Below are 22,001 nucleotides of genomic sequence, written 5' to 3'. Positions count from 1 at the left end.
TGTGACCTGCTGTAACAACTTAAAATGAAGACAAAAACTATCTAAATGTTAAAAGAATCAGCAGAGTATGCCAAAAATCTACACAAAAACGGATATCAACAGATATCACATGATATAAACAAGTCTTTGGCAGTGATTTAAAAGAAGACGCTGATGAGGCAAATCAGACTTCATCAGGCTGGTCAGTCAACAACTGATGAAGCTGGACAGCCAAAGCACAATCGCCCTTTGACTTTAGATGTGATGTGGAAACAACTACAGATTTCTGCCTAAGGATCTAAATGAATGTCTCTGTGTCCATATGTGTGAAACACACACAGCACTTAAAAAGGTAATAAGATAACATTTGGAGCTTGCAGATGTTGCAGACATGAGTTACACAGTGCTTCCTGTAATTAGAAGCACACAGGATCAAGTCACTGTCATCATTGGTGCTGGCCATTGTTAGTCAAGGGTAAAAGTTTAGCTTAACGTGGGTTAAATGTTCTAAAGATGACCATGGTGTCCTACGTCAGACACTAAGTGAAAGGATAGAAGTATGGCTCATCTAGTTTTTGAGTGTGACAGTTTGGGTTGTGCAGCTTTGTTTAGGAACCTCTGCTTCTCTTGGAGGCGGGCCTCCTTCGTTACGCTGTGTTCTTCACATAGTGTCCTCCTCTGTGTACGTGACAGCAGAACCGAAATCACAAGCCGACGTGAGAACACTCAGAGAGATAGCCAGTATGTGTGAATCTGTTCTGAAGAGGACACACACACACACACACACACACACCTCTGCATCCATACACACTTCTCCCCGGGACGAGGAGCGTGTCCTTGTTTGCTGGTGTCACATTTCGACTCCTCCCAGCCCACGCACCCTATAAAACACGAGTGGTCACCTCAGCTCGTCGGGGTTTGCTTACTTCCACCCAAGGGGACTCTGTCGTTAGCCCGGGCGAGACAGCCTCCATCACCATCGGCCTCTGCGAAACACTCAACAAAACCAAGCACACATGGCTCCTTTTGAGAAATCTGTGGAAACGGTGCCCTTCAAGCAGAGGAAATGCCTCAGTAGGACAATTTGGTTGACCTTTCACTGAGTGGATGCTGTTTTTCAAGCATGTGTGTAAAATATGGTCTTCAAATTATTATTATTTTTTTCTCTAGCAACAAGAAAAAATGAAGTGTGCAGCATTCGGTCTAAATTCCCCAACAAGCTGCCTGTAAGTTGATTCAGACTAGGATGTTTTAAAGACATAATAGATGCGTGTTGTTGAACTTCCTGTTAAAGCAGACGTGTTTTTGCTTTTAGGTGATTGTCGAACGTTACATCCGTGAAAGGACCCTTCCCCTGTTGGACAAAACAAAGTTCCTGGTTCCCTATGAGCTCACCTTGGGTCAGTTCCTCTGCCTGCTCAGGTACGTCATCTGTGACTCACAGCAGGTTCTTTTGTCCTGATTTTTAAAGCCCTTTTCTTCTCCTGCAAGTTGTCAGATTTGTCATTCTTCGCCATTCCTCTGCCTCCCTCACATTCTGTCTTCCTATGTCCTAAAAATCTCAGTCTGCCTCTCCAACTGTCTCCCCTCCAGGAATAAAATCGCTCTGGACTCCACCCAGGCTCTGTTTCTCCTGGTGGCGGAGAAGAGCATGTCTTGCATGTCTTCCAACATGGGGGAGGTGTATACCCGCTACAGAGATGGTGACGGCTTCCTGTATATCACCTATGCCTCTCAGGAAATGTTCGGAGCTCCTCTGCAAGCAGCCAAGCGGCCCTGCTGAGCCTGAAAAGTGATAAAACGAACTGATTTGTGACCAGTGGAGACACCACACAACCAAACCTGGGGAAAAAAGGACAAACTGAGCCAAAGCAAGACTGTTCCTCCCCCCCAAAGAGCACATCTGTCTACCTCATGAAACCTCCCTGGACTTAAAGAGATAACACGAGTCTGTGGTAAAGACTCAGATTTGGTTTGGGGTAACAGGACTAATTATATTTAAGGGTTTCTATTAAAAGATATTCAGTATATAAAGCTTTTTTTTTTTTTAAATTAAGAAAAAAATGTAAGATTTTTCTTTTAATTCGAATGTTTGGTGTGTATTTTGTCTTTCTGTTGAGTTTCAATGCAGATAAACCGGTGTTTGTGTTTGTGGCAGCACTTTCCACCCCCTCCACCAGACAAAATCAGGTTAAACATTGTAACTTATAAACACTTATATGAAATCTTCCTTCTGCCCATCCCCATCTTCCCTCAAGAATGTGAAACTGTCCAGAAAACATCTTCATTACAGGAAATATTGAAGCACTCCTAGAGGTACATTTGAAGCTGCTCTGATGTGTTCTTAAATCACCAAAAAATAAAATTTTGTCCCAATAAATTATTGGCCTTGTGTGATATTTCCTACACAAATTCTAAGAATACAATTTCTTTTAAATAAGGAGAAATCATCTGGAAGAACATGATTTATTGATAGAGAAATTGATGTATTTGGCAGTTAGACTCCGATGACCCATCATGGCAGAACAGAATCCCAGTGGTGATTGGATATAGAACAGGAGTCTAGGTGCTGGTGAAGATTAAGACTGAGGCTTGGATGAAGCTCTCACTGAATTGTCTGCTAGGTGGAGATGGGGAGGAGGTGGGTTACACGAATGAGTCTGAAAGGGAGAACGACAGAGAGCGTAGATTTAAACAACGCAAAGTGGATACTGATTGGCTCTAAGAAGGCAGGCAAGAAGATAATTGGACTAGAGTAATGATGACAGTATTGAGATTGACTGTATTGAAAAGCAGTAGTGATGAAGAGAACAGCAAAGCAGCCTAAAACCCAGGAAGGCAGGCAAATGAGTGATTGCAGATCTTCCTTTCTGAACTCATGCATAAGACACGCAAGATTTTTGAGGTGCTGAGTAAGACTGTAATTTCAATTACAGTTGAAATTACAGATCTGGTTCATTTTGATGGCAAGAAAGACAAGTGAAGATTTCAGGCTTTTACCTTTGGAAGTTTTTCGGATATCCTTGTTTAAAGATTGCATTCAGTGTGCAGAAAAAGTAGGTACACGTCTTAAAAAGTGTCCAATATATGAGGTTTATTCCACAGGTCATTAAGGATGTTCAAACTACACTAATGCTGACTTGACTTATATAAGATGAGTATTTAATAGCTGCACATCTTACAGTTTGTACTCACACATAGGCTACAGGTGCTTCATTCCAAGTGGGCCTCCACATGACTGTGTTACATAAGCCTGACCCAGTCAGCTCCCTGCTGGGGTCAGCATGTCAGAGGGTTGACGTGGAGTGAAAGAGAGTCAGGGGCATGGCTGGAATATAGATGAAAAACAAAGAAGCAGTAGCAGAAAACAGTGGAAGGCAAGGAAGGAAGAGGCGAAAAGGGTGACGTCCTGACAGAGGAAGGCAGGAAGACGGAAACAATGTAAAGGAGAGATATACAGTGTGGAAGAGCGGCTATCCAAACACACAGTGTACAGAGGTACAGGGATGCAGAGCCAAACAGCCTCTCTCTTCACACCAGCCTGGGCATTCCAGCAGCTTTCTGTCAGTAAATTATCATACCTGAACAGGGGGAACTCTGGAGCTGCTGCCAGCTGGAAATGATCTGCTTGAACCGGGGAGGATCCCGACTTTTCAGGGGGAAGTAAATGTTTTTGGCTCTGTTTTATTTACAATTAAAAGAACATCAGAAGCAAAGGAGCTTCAGTAAATTCCAATATTTTCATAGTAAATGGAAAAAAACTCTTTCTAAATTGCATTTCTTTTCCATTTTAAAGGTGGCCACAAATTATGCTTTATGTTAAATTTTAGGAATCTCTTGGTATCTCTGATTGGCTGAATAATCCAGTCATGTTTCTTAACTAATGATTTCTTTCCGATTTTATTAGTTATCCTTTTTCCCCCTCTTTGCATTAGTTTAATGACAAGGCTTGTATTTTGATCTTTATCCTGTGATAGTGATGCAGTGGCTGAAATTCAGGATCAGTGGTTTTTACAACAGTTGTTATATTAAACAATATTTTTGTGCCAGAGAACAAAAAGAAATCCATCTTAAAAGGAGTTTTTACCTCTTTAATGGGACACAACAAACAAGCATCCACTTTTGGTTAAATTCATTTTGTTTGCAGACACAGAGATGCAACCAACAGTACAATCAGGTAATAAAGTTGCGCATCCTTAAAACGTGCAGCTTATGTCCGTAAGTATTTGGACCACAAACCCCATGGACATCACCAGATGCGGTCTTCATGGTTAAGATGTTGCGTCAGGTCTTTACTGCTTTCAGTTTTGTTTTGAATAGCTGAAAAGCACGCTCTGTTGACCTGAGAACAGGTGACTCACTGGGCCACTGAAGAACATCTGATCAGTTTTGCAGCGTTTGGCTGAATCTGAGCAGAGCGTAGAGCCCTGCATACTTTACAGTTGATCCTTTTACTTCTATCAGCAGTCACATCATTAATAAACACTATGACCTGGTTCCACTAGGCGCCCATGTCATAACACTGCCTCCACCATGTTTGACAGATGGCATGGTATGCCTTAGATCACAAGCCTTTTCTCTTCCTACTGTTCTGGACCAAGTTTATCTCTTATCTGTTCATTTACCTTGTTGTAAACTCCCTTGACAATGATATTCCTACTTCATAATGAGTGTTTTTGAATCTAATCATGCACTTAAACTGTCTTTTGTGGTGTATTAGTGGTGCTGAGCAGCCCAGTGCTGTCACACTTTTTACACATGTACCAGATTAAAGTTAGTGTTCTCTCTCTGATTGGTTTATTTAGGTGTTTCAGCTTAATGATGGCGTACCTTATCTACATTTTTAGTAGCTGTTCGCTTGTTTAGTTCCAGTGAACAGCTACTAAATCCAAGATCAACACTTGGAATCAAATGCAGGTCTTTAATCTGGTTAATTTGAAAGGACAAAAAACAAAACAAAAAACAAACTGCTCAATCTGAACCTGGGTGATGTGATAAAAATGGTAAATGGCCTGTATTTGTATAGTGCTTTACTAGTCCCTAAGGACCTCGAAGCGCTTTACACAACCAGTCATCCACCCATTCACACACTGGTGATGGCAGCTACATTGTAGCCACAGCCACCCTGGGGCGCACTGACAGAGGCCTTAATGGTTAAAGCACTTTTATGGGCCTAACTGCGTGACTTATGTTAAAGGTGTAACAACACAAAAAGCAATACATTTTTACCATTCAATACATGAAACCATTCACGTCAAGTACCAATAAGTAAATGACATGGAGAAAGGATGGTTATGTTAATTTGGGGCAAGAATGCAGATAAAGATAAACAGGTCTGCTCTGTCTTAATTAAGTGTTACAAATCTGTGCAGCTCCTAATAACTACATAATGTTTACTGTCACCATCACGCATGTGCTGGAAGGGCGTGGGAAAGTAGAATTGCTTACAACTGGTTGAAACAGCACTTGTAATAACTCAGGAAGACACAAGAGAGCGCCTCTGGACCAGAGGAGAAATATCATGTATCTTATGCTGGCTGATAACATACTGAGTCACTGTGCAGCGTTTCAGAGTAATTTTAAGATAAGATGGAAACACATGACCGTGAGTGTAATGGCGTGTTTTAGGAGGTAAACTGATTCTCTCAACTGATATTCAGTTGCATAAAATGATCAGATGAGACGATGAATCTGCCATTTGGAAAATATGCAAACAAACATGATGAGACGTGCAGTGTATGAGGATGTGTTTGTGCAATTCTTGGAATTGCATAAGTCATCTTTCTGCATTTCCCTTTACAAACACTGAGAAAACAGCCGATACACACAGGCCTGACGAGTATTATTTATACTTCAGTTGCTTGTTTTGATATCTGACATCTACATTAGGCCTGCTCAGGTTATATAGTCGCACAGATTTATAAGGCGAATAAAAGTGTATATTATTTCCAGGCTCACTGGAGAGTGTTTCCTGTCTTTCTGTTTACAATTTGTGCTCGTCTCTGAGCCCGGACTGAGTTTTTGTAAATTGTCTCCACGTGTCGTGTAAGAGCTCCAGAGAACGCAAGCATGTCTGCCTTCGCCACCATTTTCAATATGTCCTTGAAAACGTGCAGGCAGAAGCCACTTTCATGGCTAAATTACCTTATATGTCCTCCCAGCCCCCTGCTTTGACTCTGTCTAGCCTACAGAGGGCAGAAAATCACACTAAACCAATTTAAATTAATACATTAAATAGTCTCTGGATGACCTTTGGATGACCTCTGGGTGACACAGTCCTTGACATAACCTTTGGTAACAGAAAACCACTACAAATTTAAAGCACCAAACTATGAATCAGTTATGATTTATTTAGCATATTTATTTAAATGCGTTTCCCCCATTTTAATAAGTAGCTTTCTTCTGACAAACCACTGTTAAATGTGATATAGCAATATTAAATACAAATCCACTTAACCTTTTGAATGGTACAAGCATTCCTTTTTATTTATCCGGCAAAATAATAAAAAAGGAAGCTTCTGGAAAGAGTCAAAGTTAACAGTGAGGAAATACAAAAATAGAGATAAAGCACATCTAACCGCTGTTTTGATTAATTTCCTTTCTCTTTCCCATTTGGAAAAAAAAAAAACTAGATTTCTTTGGATCAACATATAACAATATGAAGTGTATATTTGTAAGACATCTTTTACACAGGATGCATAAATCCATGTTCCACCTCATCGTGTGACCTCCAGCTACCCATCAGTTTGGTAATTGTCCTTCTATCGGTCTGCAAATCAAACCCCTCTCCCACCGTTTATTTCACACACACTAAACATTATCCCCAGATTCACAAAGATGGACCCGCCCTCCCTCCCACCCAGCCCCCAGATACCCTCCAGTCTCTCTCTGGTGAAAAATACCCCAGGTGCTGCCGTTCTTTCTTGAAGTTAGACACTGCCTGGAGAGCCCTGTGTTGACATCAATGATCTGCAGGGTGCATCTAGGCCTCCACCGTCCCACGTTTAGACGGGGGCACCAGGTGCTCTGGCAGCGTGGGAGGCAGCTCGTGGCCCTCCAGCTTTACCTTGATCAGGTGGTTGGCCAGGGCAAACTCCTCGTCGTCGAGGAAGCCATCTTTATCCACATCTGCCAGCTTCCAGATCTTTCCCAGGACTGTGTTGGGCAGCTTGGACTTCACCAACTCCTTCTTGGCGGCAGCGCCGGACACTTTGCCGTTGATGGGAGAGAGGGTGTAGAAGATCTCATCGTACGTGGGCTTGTCGCGACCCACCACCCACTCCAGCTCGTCAATGCCTTCGCTGGCACCCTCACCGTAACCGTGGCCAAAGGGACCACTCATGGTTCCCTCAAAAGCTCCACCCTTGACGGTCTGGCTGGGCATGGAGGCCTCTTCCTGGCGGACCATTGCCATGAGACGTGCGATGTCATTGGCGAGCATGTCCTCCACCGCCTCCAGCAGTTTGGGTTTGAGTGAAGCAAACTTGGTGAAGTCCTGACCGTTTAGCAGCTCCTGAGGGAATGAAGGTGGTTGAGAGAAAACAGGAATTGGTGATAGAAATAGATCAGTCTTCAATGGCTACCAATGGGAGCAACATACAAGAAGCAGGATTTCCTGACAAACCAGGAAAAATAAATCTCATCGCCGTCCTGGCCCATCCTGGAGGGCAAGAGCAGGAAAGAAGGGCAAAGATGTGAAGAGTAAAAGGTTGGAAGGTCATTCTACTCTGAACAGCCTGTTTCTAACACTTTATACAACACTCCAAAAATAGAGTTGTGTTTTCATCAGATCTGTAACTCAAGACAGCACTTCAGTTTTGTCAGGGAAGTGCTTCAGTTCTTTCTTTTTTCCCTTTTTAAATCTTACCTGCATTTTATCAAGTTTGGGGAAGTCTCCGGGTGAGATCTGGTGCTCCTTCTCTATCTTGTGGTAGATTTCCCCCAGGTTGGCAATCAACTCCTTCTTTTTGGAGTCCTTTCCAAACACACTCGGCATCTCCTTTTTCAGAGAGCTGATAATGTAAGCTTGCACCTGAATGTATAAGAGAAAAAGCAGAAATTCTTAGCACCCTCTGGACTTCTGCATTAAACATTTCAGAGCTACAACATCTGAATTTTGGACTTTTCAATCAGGCAGAAGGCCAAATGAAGGGAACTAGATTTAAAATGGATGTCTGCAGTGTATTTTTAAATTTCAGATATATACATATTGACTAAAAGCAGAAATAGATAAACCCTGTGCTATAATTTGTATTAGTCGTTTTAAAACTGACATATGTTCAAACATATCACTGGGCTGACATCTGCTTGTGGTGACTTTAAACATGAAACACTAAGTTGCAGGGTGGGGATTGTTTGTTTTTTGGTGTCACCCTATTAGTGACATAAGACAGGGGCTTAAAAAGATAGAGAGTGAAAATATGACCACATAAATTAAACTCAGCAGCCGAGTCTAAGAATGGTAATCTGTGACAGAAATATCCATTTTTTTAAAAATTCAACATTTTTTTTTTTTACTTTTTGGTTTCTTTAAAAATGTACAATTAAATGAAAAATGCCACCAAAATGTAAGAAGATAGGACGGGTCTATGGCTGGAACGTGTAAAAACACAGTAACACATACTACATCGAGACAGAACACAGTGGCGCATATTTCCAGGGTAAATAAATGCATATAAAATGTGTTTTCTGACATCGCAGGCTTTCTTCCGAAAGTGGCCAGTGCTGTTTTTCTGTGTTTTTTTTTTAATTATTTATAATTCATGTTTTGTTTTTTTTGTTTTTTTAAATATACCATTTATAAAAATATGCCAAAAAAAAAAAAAAAAAAAAAGGATACTGGTACTTTCAACGGGTTGTGTTTATGATGTGAACGCTACAAAGCTTAGTTTATACTATTACAGTGTTATTTGTCACCTGTGCCCCAGATGTAATGTCACCGCTGCTGCTGGTTGACATGTGGTGAGCTTGGTTTCATGCAGACACACACCTTCTAACGCCGGTAAACTGCCATGTGCACTGAGCTCACTCTATGTGAAAAGAGCAGCAGGCTGAACTCTAAGCTTGTCTATAGACACTCCTATGATCCATCAGCGAGTGACTACTGGATTATCACACACCACAGAACTAGTGGTGGTGTATAGCACTGAATTTTTTAAAATGCATTTCCTACCAATCCATACCAATTCTATCACTACTTCAAAGGTGAACCTGTGCCGTTTCTCCAAGTATCCATGCCTATCCTTTAAAGAAAGCATAGGTGCTACTCAAGCACTGGTATAAAAGAATGTGGTGCTTTGTGCAATGATCATTGCATTGGGCCACAGGGTTTAATTTTCTTAATACTGACCTTGGCGAGACGTGCTCGCTTGATGAGGTCATTAAGTTTGCGTAGAGCTGCGTTGCGTGGCAGCGACTGAATGTCCACAAAAAGGTCCTGTTCCTCCGCCTCAAACAACTTCCTGTTGTCCGGGACCAACAAGGGCTGTGCCCAGAATGACCCAATGTACACACGCACCACCTAGAATAAAGGTTTTCCAAGTTAATATCCATTCATCTCCATCAGGTTACACTTTACAGCTCAAACCCACGGCAAGAAATTCTCTCACAGGCCACATATGTGACATTGTTCTCATGGATTTATAAACAGAAGTAAAACATTTATATAGTCCAACACAATAAAAACAAGAAAAGAGTGTAAGACTGAGTTAATCAAGAGTACATTTTTTTAAAAATGTGACTGATTTGTAGTGTTAATCCTTCAAACAGGATATGAACTACAGATCAAAGTCAATGAGTAATTATCTGCATGCTCCAAAGGTTTCCCTGGGATCACTTTATGAATATGGCTCTGGATCAAACATTAACTCAGTATTCAGGTGGAAAAATCACAAGTGCTTATGTCACGTGATATCAGCTAGGACATGGGATTTGACATGGATGGTATTTTATCCGCGTTTCACTTTCATTAAGGTGTTTTTTTCTTAAGTTCCTTGGTAAAGTGAGAACTTGATAACATTGGAAAAGCTATCCAACCTTCGCCCGGAGCTTGGCTTTCACTCTGAAACAGTAACATCCTTTGTTTGCTCCACATGTGTCTAACACTTGATTACTACCAGGCTAGAGTGAAATAATTCTCACAGCGTTACAAATCTTCAGTCAAAAACAGAATTGTAAAAAACAACAACAAAAAAAGCAAAAACAACAAAAGGGCTTTTTTCCCCTCCTTCCCACCTCAGGTGTGTTGATGATTTTACCCAAAGACCACATCAGCGCTCCATAGACCCTCATCAGCTGCTGGGTGCTGATCTGGTCTGCCTTGTTGAGCACCACGCGCATTTTGTCCTCGTGGTTCTTGAGTGCGCGGATCACCTCGGAGAACTCATCAGAGATATCCAGCTTGTGGGCATCAAACAGGAGGATGATGCGATCCACGCGTTCAGCGAACCACTCGAGCACAGCGGCAAAGTCGTACCCTGGAGAGAGTAAAGAAAAGCTTTTTGAAACATCTTTAAATATATTAAATGTCGCATTACTGGGTTTCTTAACTGGACTGTTTTCCCAGCTCTAAACCTTTTGTCTACAATAAGGTCTGAACAACATTAAAACTTAGGTAGGTGTGTATGCTGCTTGAAATCAAGTTTCCCCAAACAGATGATGCATTGCCATTAAAACAAAAACAAGACAGTACATGTTAAATTCAGCCATATTACGAATTATTATAGTGTCATGCTGTTAACATATGGGGAGTGATAAAGACCTGTCATGCCTAGATAAGCTCACAGTGACACACATCGCAGGCTACATTGTCCTGGGTATCAGTGTGCACTATTATTTTCCAATGTTTGTTCATATTCTACTTGAGCACATCAAGTGCAACGGTGTGGCAGCCATCTGACCTGAAAGAAACTCCAATAACTTGCATCTTTAAAGAAGTTTAGTTTTGGACTCTACACATATTTATATTCCAGGTAATGTTTAGATAAGGGATTTCAAGAGGCAGGTCTTTTTCCTCTGATTACTGATTAACTGGCTTTACTGCTTTACTGAGACAGAGAGAGAGTGGTATAAAGGTAAGTTTAAACCACAGTGCCTCTGGATAATCTGAAGCATGACATGTTTTTTTCTGGCCTGCAGCAGGCCGTGGGAGGTTGACAATGCAGAGCCTGTTACTTTGTCTGACATAACCTAGTACTTCTGACCCTTTAAAAACAAACAATTGAACCATCAATGTAACAAAAAAACATTTTGAAAATTGTGTTGCAACATTGAAGGGTGGGTGACTGCTGTGGAACTGGCTAAAAGCTTTTTTCTTTGGAGGTTTTAGCCTCAGGAATAAAATGACCTCTGGACACAGCAGATTCTGCAACGTGCCTTAGAGAAACCAAGCAACGAAAGATCAACAGAAAGCAGGAAGACACATACTTGATATAAGGTGTTAAACTGAAAATGCTATACACTGTAACATCTTTAAAAAATAAAAAATAAATTAAAAAAGTTGATTGGTTTGCCCGGATTTTGCCTTCCCCCCCCTTTTTTTGGCGGCTTGGCCCCGGAACTTTCTTTTCTTTTTCCTTTCTTTTGTTTTTTTGGGAACTTCGGGGCGGGTTCGGTTTGCTTAATTTGGTTTTTCCCCCCTAAGTTTTCATTTGCCTCAAGGACTTGAGGAGGTAGGAGCGAAGAGAGCAGTGGTTTTCATTAGTGTGTGCATTCTTTTCTGAGCCAATGAGACAGTCGCTCTAAAAGCTCATCGCAGCAGCTGCACAATTGACGGCAGATCTGCAGCTCATGCATTCCAACATGGCTGGCTTTTGTCCCTGTCCAAATACATGTATACAAAAGAGCAACGGAGAGATACGGTCAAAAGAGCAACTCTGTGATGGAGACACGAAGAGGGAGACATGGAGATAAAAAGAGAATAAAGAGGGAACACAGAGAGTAAAAGTGAAAGTAAAATGACAAGGTCTGGATGAATATAGCAGATGGATACTGGAAAATTAGTTCATGCTTGTAACATGTGAAAGTAAAGGGGCATAAAGGGGGACTGCTTGCAGTTAAGGATCCCAGTGGGAGCCAGATGAGGATATTTGTTCATTCCATCTTAAGTCTGTTTTTAAACGCACATGTCAGGGAATCGGAGAGGCAGCTGCTCAAGGCCGACTTAGAACACATAGCATTAACAACTGCTGTGTCTGTACTATACACACAGACATGAAGGGATAGAGCCATGCGCTCATGACTTCATGGCTTCAAAATCATGTGCCTCTTAGACAGAGAGCAGATGATTGGAAAAAACCCTGAGCATATTTTCATTCAGAATTCTGGGAAAGTCGAAGGACTAGTTTGGAATTCGAGAAACAGAATTCCATATCACAGCACAGCAGCTATAAAACAACAGATAGGACTTAGCATAAAGTTGTGCGATATGCCAAGGTCTGTTAAACAAAAGGCCAACAGAAACAACCAGCTTTAAACATCTGTTTGCTGCACATTTACTTCACAGCAAGGACATATATTTCCAGAAAGTGACATCCTCTTCTTCAGAATAATCCTTAAGTGTTATTTTTTATCTCTTAATAGTGGCAGGCTCAGCCTTTTTTTAAAAATGTATTTACAATCTGCTTACGTGGACCTATTATGCTCACTTCCAGCTCCAGATGTTTATTCTTAGACTCTAGTAGAGTTTTGCACGAGTCACAGTTTAGTTTATTTATGCAGGTCTTTGGTGCAAGCCCCCAGTTCATCCATTGCCTGAAACAAACTGTTTTTACTCTCTCTCTTTAAGACATCCCTCTTCTGACTGGCTGCCTTGCAAAGGTTTGTACAGCAGGTGGGTGGGGATTTTATGCTCACAGAAGGAGACTGGTGTCTGAGGTGACCACAGTAGGAACATCCCCTCTCTGTGGCAATATAAAGAGCCAAGAGCAGAAAAAAAAAACACTGCCTGAGATTTTGCCATACAGGGATTACTTTTCATTGCACAGTCTTGTATAATCTTACTTGCACTTCTTGCTGACTGTTTCAGTCCTTTGCTATGTTTAACAGGAGCTCCCACCAATGTAGGAGCGCATACATGACAGAAAAAAAGGGCAACAAGTCCCCTCTAATTTTGCTAAATAGCATTAAAATATCATTGTCAATTCATCAGCACTGCTTGTCGGAAAACACACCACCTAGTTCCAGTTTTACTATAGCTTTTGCCACTTCATAGTTTACTAAGGAACAAGCACTGAACCACACATGCTGACCTAATCATAAATAAACACAGTCCAAGTGTTATGCAATAAAAAAAGCACCATATACTTAAATCAATTTCACGTTTCCTGATTTTTTTCCTGAAAACTTTTGTAATTGTGAAGTTATGTAAACAGCCTGCACATTTGAAATTGTGCAATGCGGATCTACGCTAAAAACTAGAGACGTAGCAATCTGTGGAAACCTGAAATAATATCGTAGCTTCCTGTAGGCCTGGTACAAAACAGATCTGCCATTATTCTGGGTGAGGCACACATGACCGTCAAAGTTGAGCAGCACAATCCAATCAGTTGTGTTTATATATGACACAGTTGGTACAGTATGTCTGCAGTACCGTATTGTATTCATGTTTATACAGAAACAGAGGAGAGGATAATGTCTGTAAGACAGTGTGTATGCGGAGGACAGTTTCTTTGACAGCAAGAATGTAGGAGTATGTGCTGTATGTATACAGCTGTTTAAGGTATGAAACATCAGATTTAGCGTCCTCGTGTCTTTAGTCAGGGTCACTTTTCCGTGTGCCAAATCTCTTTATTCATACTCAGGTGTGCACATCCGTTTCTACGTCTACAGTCGCTTGTCTGGCCTTGTCAGTTTCTCTGGCCTTTCTCTTTCTACAGGCTAATTACATAATCAGTTTTTCTTTATTTAGCTTAATAGTCTTCTTTTTCCCCCCCATTTCTTCATATAGTGCCTCACAGGAAACAACTGCGATAAAGAGCAGCCTGTAAAGAAGCTGCCAAACACAGGCGGTAGTGGATAAGGGGAGGGCAGTCTTGGGAAACTCTGCTATTTTACTCCACTTCCTGTCTCTCGGTTGTACAGAAAACCTGTGCTTCCTCTCAAACACACAGAGCAGGTGGGGAGAAAAAAAAGAAGAGGCTATGTTTTGTTTGTAAGATCATCAAAAGTTATAAGAAAAGTGCGTATGTGGCAATTCTGAAATGACCCTGCAGGTCGAAGCATTGCTGAAGCATGCAGATAAAAATATAAATTGATCTATTTCCACAGAGTACAGGGAAATGATTCAGATCTGTAGTGATAAATAGTACATAGGAAACAGAAAAGGTAAATCAAGTTTAAAAAGTAGTAATGAAGCAAATAAAAATAGGAAGAATGGTAATGCTGGACGCAATTTTTCATACCTTTTTAGGTCTGATTAGAAAACAAGAGGGATTTAAATGCAATCTATTATAATTATTCCCTACTATATCTTTTTATTCCTGGAGCTTTGCTTAAAATAGTCCTTATTTATCTTATACCGGGCCTTGGTCTTGGGCCTCAGCTCTGTTTTAGCTCCTCTCCCTTTCAGACAATTTCTTTAAAGGCGCTGAAGAGCTACAGAGAATGAAAAGTGCTATGTGGCCTCTTGGCACTGTCATGCTGTTGAGGTCTCCATCAGATTTATGTAACCTGTTTGGTTAGGCATTGACCTAGAGGTGTTAAAGGAGCTAAATACAGGTTTGACAACACAGTGAGCCAAACTGCTGCAGTAAATTGGCAGTGCATTTGCTAAACAGAAACAGGCTTGGGGAAAGGAGGGTATGTTTGTTGTTTCAACATTTCTTTTTCAGAAGTGAAGTTGTCACTTCCTGTGGTTTTATTTTGCATACATGCAATGCTTTCTGATTGCGCTTGTTTCTGGGTTCTGAGCAGTGGGTGTGGTGTGGTAGAGTTTTAAGAACATGAAACAAGGCGTATGTGAAAGGTGGGAAAACTGGATGTATGTGAGGCAGACCTCTGCTTATCCTCTGCTTCTCCCCTGACAGGATTCCAGGAGTATCAATGATGCTGATGCTCTCCAGGACAGGGTTAGGCATCTGGGCACACATGAACCTGCCAAGGAGGTAGAGAGGGGGAGGAGGGGGTGAGAGACACAGAGCACAGAGAGAGGGGAGAAAAAGAAAGTGAAAGAGCATTATGAAAGAGAGAGGGAGAGATTGGATCAAGAATAACAGGCAGAGGGGTGTAAAAGGAGAGAGGGATACAAAACTGGTTAGGTGAGAATGCTTACATAGACCTCCTATTAAACAGACATTAATCTTGAACTTTGTAGCAACAATATCTCAAGCATAAAATAATGTTCTTTCTTGTTGGAAGAAACCTGAAACTAATATAAAATAGGAGTCGGTTAACAGGACAAAGCTGGGGTTTAGAGGACAGCTACAATCTCATTTTACAAATCCTTGATGCCTTAAGGTAAACTAAAAATGTACATTTCTGAAGTTAACAGTTATTCTACATCTGCCTTTTAATGTTCAACTAATCATTTGGTTTATAAAGTGTGTGGTTATTGTAAAAGACTGCTACCAACTGCTGCTTTTAACACACTTGATTCAATATTTTTAAGATGAAATGAATGGACGTGTGACATTTTTTGCTTAAAGACTTGCTTATTATCAATAATGGCTTATCAAAGCAGTAATTTCTTTTTGTTGTTCAACAAGCTGATTAATTATTTCAGCTCTAGTTTGGATGTTTTGCCCTCAACAACAGTGAGGCTACATAGTTATACAGTCAGATTTTCCAAACGGCGTGACAGCCATGCTTTTAGGTCAGCACTGAGGTAAGAATATTTAATAAGGGAAACATATGAACAATACATGATAAGCCATAAATTATATGCCTTAGTCATTCCCAGTGCGGCATAATTCAGTTTACAATACTCTCATCAAGCTGGGACACTGGGGTTTAAATTTTAAAGCCGAGTGTGAGCCCTTAAACAGAAATGAAGCCAAGAAATACAAACACAGACAGATATAAGAATGAAAGTAGATGACTGCTTTTGCATACACCCCCATTGTCCCACTCAGGACAAAGAAGGGGATTGTTAAGACACCACACAGTTAGGAGTACTACTTCTCACACTCTGTTGCCCTTTCAGTCAAACTGAACTGATACTCACAACATGAGCTCAGAAGCAGCAGGTCATAAGACTGGGGGAGGAAAAAAAAAGAAAAAAAAGAAATCGTGCTTTTACATTCCTGCTGTGACCGCGCTGAGAACGCACACACGAGAAAACCCTAACAAAGCAGGGAAAGGAAAAATCCACAAAGAGCAACTCAAAGAAATATAAGAATAGGGCTTCCTGCATAGAGGCCCTGTGTATTAATGTTACAATAATAAACTACAAAAAGATAACAAACGTGCAGGTTTTTCACTCTCTCGCTCTTAAAGCTGATGGCATGTGATTCCCAATAGGAATTTTGGCTGAGCTTTTCCATTTCAGCCATCTATCCAAACATTTTTCCACATAGAGCTAGCAGGAAAAAAAAATGTTCCAATGAACTTGAGCTGGAATTCTTTGAAACGGAGGGCCCAAGGGGACGAGGGGGGACGGTGCATGAGCATATCAAAGATCCTTCAGTTTTTCACTATATCTTCAGAGAGTGGGAAACGCACCACAGTGTAAAAGACATCAAGCCTATGCTGTGATAGCAAATCTGGCTCCAGCTAGTGACCTCCTGACCTATGACCTTCCCTCACGTCGTAACCTCAACTTCCCTGAGAGAAGAGGAAACGGGGTATCTGTCATTACTGCTGGAGATGCAAACAGCAGGTTACAACTGTGTGACTTTTCCTTCTTCCTGTGAAGTCTTGCCTCGTGTGGGTGAATCAATCATTTTACTACACACATACCTACACAGGTCTTCATGCTAACCTCTGTATAAGAGTGTACGTGTGTCAGCCGCTATCACAACAAAGTGCAGAGTCAGCACCCTGGAGGAGTACAGGACGGAGCAGGATAATGTGGGCCGGGGTGGGCCAGTGCGGAACTTGAGCTCTGCTGACTCCGATTTTACTGACTAAACATTTACAGAAAGCACTGACATACACTGAGGGGCTCTGACTGCAGTTGAATTAAACATAAAAGGGGAAGAAGAGCTAAAACATTTGCATGCTCATCTAGGTGTAAAAGAAACTGGGTTACTTTTGTGGAAACACTCAGAACAGTATCACTGCACAAACAATGAAAGGTCAACCACAATTCAATAAATTCAATTTTTTTTTTTTTAAACCACCAAAATTGGGAAGCTACCTACTATTTTGGGCTTAGAAAACCCAAGAGAAAGCTCTGCATTTGAGGATCACATGACTGATTTCTGTTTACTCACTTCATAAATAACTGCTTATACCGAGAGCCTGGTATTTAAAGGCTAATCTGAAGTTTGAATGACTATAGTTAAGAGCTATTAAGAGAAGCTGCCCTGACAGTCTCATTCAGTCAATTACCAATGTGACCCTTGATATTACCTACCTAGCTTAAGACCAGGCTAAATTCTTTGACTTCCTGAGAGGAAAATGGAAAACTGGCCTCAGAAGTATGGTTCAGAAGTCAGCCTGGTTCTAAATGTTTATCTACATCCAGTTCTTCGTGGAAAATTTTAATCAATTTATCAACTTGCAGGCCACTTCTTGGCTAAATGCCACGTGAGCTGTTTAAACAGTTCATACACCTGCTATTGTCTTACCCACATATCCTGTTGTGTGTGATCATGTGAGCTCTAAACCAGCATATGCCCGCTCATGTCTGCGTATGCTTCTGAGACAGAGATGCACACTGAAGTGAAAGACTACCACAAGTCCCACAATACCGCGGGACTGTTTCCAGCAGTTTGGCAAATGATGCTACAACGGACAATAGCTTTTGTTCAGATCTTATCTGTCTTCCCTTCAAGTCGGTAATAAAGCCATAGTGACCAATGAAGTCTTAGAGTCCCCTATTCTTACTTCACATTTTCAAGTTTGAGTGATGACACTTGGCAAAGGTTTGACACTCATGCGAGATAAACCAAACACTCTACAATAATAAAGGAAGGGCTGTCATGAGATAATGGGAAATTAGTCCAGCTAGGGAAGTGTCAAGTTGAGTGTTTGCGCTACCCTACTTACACACACATAATACCCTGAAACTAATAACAGAACAAGTATTATGACTGTCCCAGAGTTTTTCAGTTGTGCATTATTTGTTAATCCCACTCAGGGTGCGACTCAGGCAGAGAAGGGGGGCATACCTACATCCCCTACAGGAAATGACATAATCAGCAATCAGATGTTTGACATATGATGTCAAATTCTGCCCCCCCAAAATCCCCCCAGCATCTAGGAGACTGGACTCGGATGTTTTAAGAAACGTCACACTGGCTCTGGCTCACTGCACATTGCTTGTGCAGTTTCACTTGCACTCTGAGCTGGGAGGAGCATTTACTCAATGAAACACTCAAAGATTGAGCTGCCCTTGGCACTCTCTGGGTTTGAAAGAATACCCTAGAATCAGTTTTCTATGCCATTTATTTAATTTTATTCTGCTGTTTTTGATTATTTCTGCATTCTTGTCATAATTAAATTGCATTAACTGGTAAAAGACCCACAAGGGGAATACTTCTGAGTCATCTGAGTGTTTGCTGGGGGACATTTTTGTTGGATTAGGACATGAGCTGAGTAACAAATATAAAAGTAATTAATAATGCTTTGGGAGTGGCTGTGGAGGTTTCCCCATAATCTCTTCGTTATCTGGATCATGGACTAGAATTGACCAACTCCACATAAGCCAGTCTAGTAGTGCCAAAAAGTATGTTACAATAGTCAAAATCGATAACCACGCCTTTAATCCTTTGTGATAGGACTATAAAAGGTCACAGGTAGCGGATGAGGGAGTTGGTTTACCATGCCATAGGACATGAAAGTTATGGCTTCATGAGCTGAGGACAGGACAAGGTCGGCATGCTCCCTAGCAATATAACCTTCAACTATTTCTAAGTTCAAGAGGCCACACTGGGAGAAAATGGTCAGCCAAGAGTGACTCTGCCAGGTGGCGAAGAAGATCATTTGATTGGTAGCATATGGTACAAAGCGAAAGGGAAAGGCTAGTGGGAAAAGGTGTTGGAAAGCACCTTCCAACCCTCTGCTTTATATACAAGCTACATCTGTCATCTATTGACACAAAACACCAGCATTCTTTTAAGATGATGAAAGAGGTAAAACCCTCACAGTCTCGGCTCATTTTAAAAGATTGTGCAACAGGATAATGTGAGAATGTACCTTGAAACGTGTCGTACATGTAAGAACATGTAGGAGTGCATTTAAAAGCAGGGCTGCTGTGTTATTATGACAGTTTCTCAACACACAACAGCACTAAAGTGAGAATTCGAGTCAGCCCCATTCATTTCATTCACAGAGTAATGAATAACCCTGGGAGGTGGAGGTAGTGGTGGGAGTCATATAATTTTTCATATCCTCTTTGATAGAGTGGAGTCCTGCTCACTGGCTTTACCTGTTGAGAAATGCGTTGCCAAAGGCGTTGAGCTTGCGGAAGGGCTTCTTGGGATCGACAACCAGGGCATTACCCGGTATCACCCCGTCCTGTTCCCCGTGCATCACCGCGATGAAAGAGTCTGTTGTCGGCTCCGGGCCAATCCGCATACCGGGGAAGTCCTGCTCCATGAGGTGCCGGATAAATGTGGTCTTCCCGGTGGAGTACTGGCCGACCAGGAGAACCATGGGCTTGTTATCAAAGTCGGCATCTTCGAGGGCTGGGGAGTGGAAGTCGTGGAATCGATACGTGTCCTCTAGCGGGAACAGTTTGGTCCGGTAAAGCCGCCGCAGTCCCTCCGACACGTTCTGAAACAGCTCGGGATCCTTCTTCAAGTTTTTCCTGAACATGGTTGCTTCTTTTCGCCTACTTGACACGAGGGTTTCAGTCTCCCCTTTAATAAGTATCGAATTTAGAGGTGTGGGTGCTCACACCGCCGAGAGAGTAGCTGCCTGCTGGTATAAAGCTACGGACTGGGCGAGGCTGAAGTTTTTGTCCCCACCCTCCTCTTTGCTAGCTAGCCACGCAACTGCGAAGTCAGTCATTCAAGGAGGACTCCTTTTTCACTGGACGTTATCTAACGTGACGTGACACGACACGCCACCATAAACACTAAGCTGCGGTCAGATAGATGCAGTCAATTGCTGCTTAAATGTCAGACAGCAAAACTGTTTATTGGCTTGCCAGCCGACTAGCCACCTGCTGACAGTTGGTGAACCGCCGAAGAGGACTTATTCCGGAAACAGTTTTTTGTTTTTTTTTTGCGGGGACTACCGCTACAGTCTGTATTTCACAATAAAAGCCTCTGTTCTTCATAACCCATATGAAAACTTTGATGAAAGCATGTATTCATTCATTTGTTCATATATATATATGAACCTGTGAAGCCTCTGCATGAAAAGTTCATACACATACAGTTGTGTGAAAACGCGCTTACCACCTGCCTGATTTCCAGGTTTTTTTTTGTATATTTGTCTTGGTTAAATGTTTCAGTTATTATTAATGAGGAAAAAATCCAAACAAAAACTTAAACAAATAAACAATGAGAGTGTAGTGGCAGTTATTTCAATATATAGAAAAAGCATATCATATGAATGTGGAGGGAATGTCTACTAATTAATATTAGGGAAATGGATATAAATAGTAGAATGTTCCGATGGATTAAGGATTTCTTAACAGACAGACAAATAAAAGTATCGGAGGGGAGGGTTTAGCAGAAAACTGAACGCCACAAAGGAGCATTGTGAGTAGACTATGTTTTTAATGTTGCTAAATTATTTATTTAAGGATGTAGAGGGTGGAATCGGGTTATCACTTTTTGCAGATAATGGGGGAATGTGGAGAAGAGGAAGAAATTTAAAATTTATTATACTGACGCTACGGGGAGCAGAAGTGGAAAAGTGATCGCATAATTGGGGGGGGTTTAAATATTCGTTTGATAAGACTAAGACAATGTTTTTTACAAGGAAAAGCATTAGGAAAGGCATAGTGATGAAATTAAGCTCACACTACATGGGTAAGAGTTAGAAAGGGTAAAACAATTTGAGTTTTGTGGGTTCTAGTGTGATGAAAGGATGACATGGGATGCACAAATTCAAAAGATGGTGGATAAATGCAAAAATGTGTTAAATATAATGAGGTGCTTAGTTAAAAGTGACAGGGGAACAGGCAGAACTTCCTTGAAAGCCATATACGCTGACTTAATCGGGGCATAATAAGGCAGAAAATAAAGGAAACGTGGCAAAAACAATGGGACAGATGAGAACATAGAACAGGTTTTAGTGCATTGTGTATTGAAATATGAATCCAAAATCCAAAATCAAATAGCACAAATCTCAGACATGAAAAAGTCCCATATTTCCAAAAAAACACAAAAGACCCCCACCAATTTTTTAAGAATAGAGTCATGTCTTCTCAAGAAACACTTTCACTTCTTAAGGGTGCAACAAAGTCATCTCCACAGGCAAAACAAACAGGGAGTCCCACATCCTCCTGTATACAGGCAAGAGCGCTAGTGCAACAGTCTAGGATATGGCTCTATCACAACTTTTTAAAGTATACAGTCCCCCTTCACAGCAACAGCCACAACAGACAGGTTTTACACAAAGAAAATGTCAAATACCCAATAATCCATACTAGGAGCATGCAATTAGCCAGAGAGAGTTTAAAGAACTGTCTTTAAACAGGAGGCGACCCTGAGGCTTAGCAATACTGGGTGAAATTCAAATGCTTATAACTGCAGTGTCACCAGACGATCTCTCTATTCTCTAATATTGTTTTACTACGCTAAACATCTTAGTGTCCGGATGCCACTAGGAAAGTGTATTATGCTAAATGTGTTACTGTTATGAACAACAACTCATATGAAAACTTTGATGAAAGCATGTATTCATTCATTTGTTCATATGTATGAACCCGTGAAGCTTCTAATAACATTCACTATGAATTAATATTC

General features: G+C 41.2%; 2 protein-coding genes across 2 annotated transcripts; one reads left to right on the top strand and one right to left on the bottom strand.

Annotated features, from left to right (window-relative positions):
* Window positions 1-905: 905 nt before the first annotated feature.
* On the top strand, window positions 906-2,359 carry map1lc3cl (microtubule-associated protein 1 light chain 3 gamma, like). The gene is made up of 4 exons (XM_005723088.1): window positions 906-1,053; window positions 1,150-1,205; window positions 1,295-1,401; window positions 1,573-2,359. The coding sequence occupies exons 1-4, from the start codon at window positions 996-998 to the stop codon at window positions 1,760-1,762; spliced, it is 411 nt and encodes a 136-aa protein (XP_005723145.1). The 5' UTR covers window positions 906-995; the 3' UTR covers window positions 1,763-2,359.
* A 3,950-nt stretch (window positions 2,360-6,309) lies between these two features.
* Window positions 6,310-20,302, bottom strand: ehd1a (EH-domain containing 1a). Its single transcript, XM_005723089.1, has 6 exons — window positions 19,508-20,302; window positions 14,972-15,069; window positions 10,213-10,454; window positions 9,329-9,499; window positions 7,847-8,011; window positions 6,310-7,492 (listed from the first exon to the last, which is right to left on the bottom strand). The coding sequence occupies exons 1-6, from the start codon at window positions 19,894-19,896 to the stop codon at window positions 6,962-6,964; spliced, it is 1,596 nt and encodes a 531-aa protein (XP_005723146.1). The 5' UTR covers window positions 19,897-20,302; the 3' UTR covers window positions 6,310-6,961.
* Between the last annotated feature and the right edge of the window lie 1,699 nt (window positions 20,303-22,001).

The sequence above is a fragment of the Pundamilia nyererei genome, unplaced genomic scaffold (assembly GCF_000239375.1).
Source record: "Pundamilia nyererei isolate P.nyererei 1_Seehausen unplaced genomic scaffold, PunNye1.0 scaffold00008, whole genome shotgun sequence".
NCBI lineage: Eukaryota > Metazoa > Chordata > Actinopteri > Cichliformes > Cichlidae > Pundamilia > Pundamilia nyererei.
The sequence above is the reverse complement of the archived record's forward strand: the minus strand, read 5'-3'. Positions and strand labels throughout refer to the sequence as shown.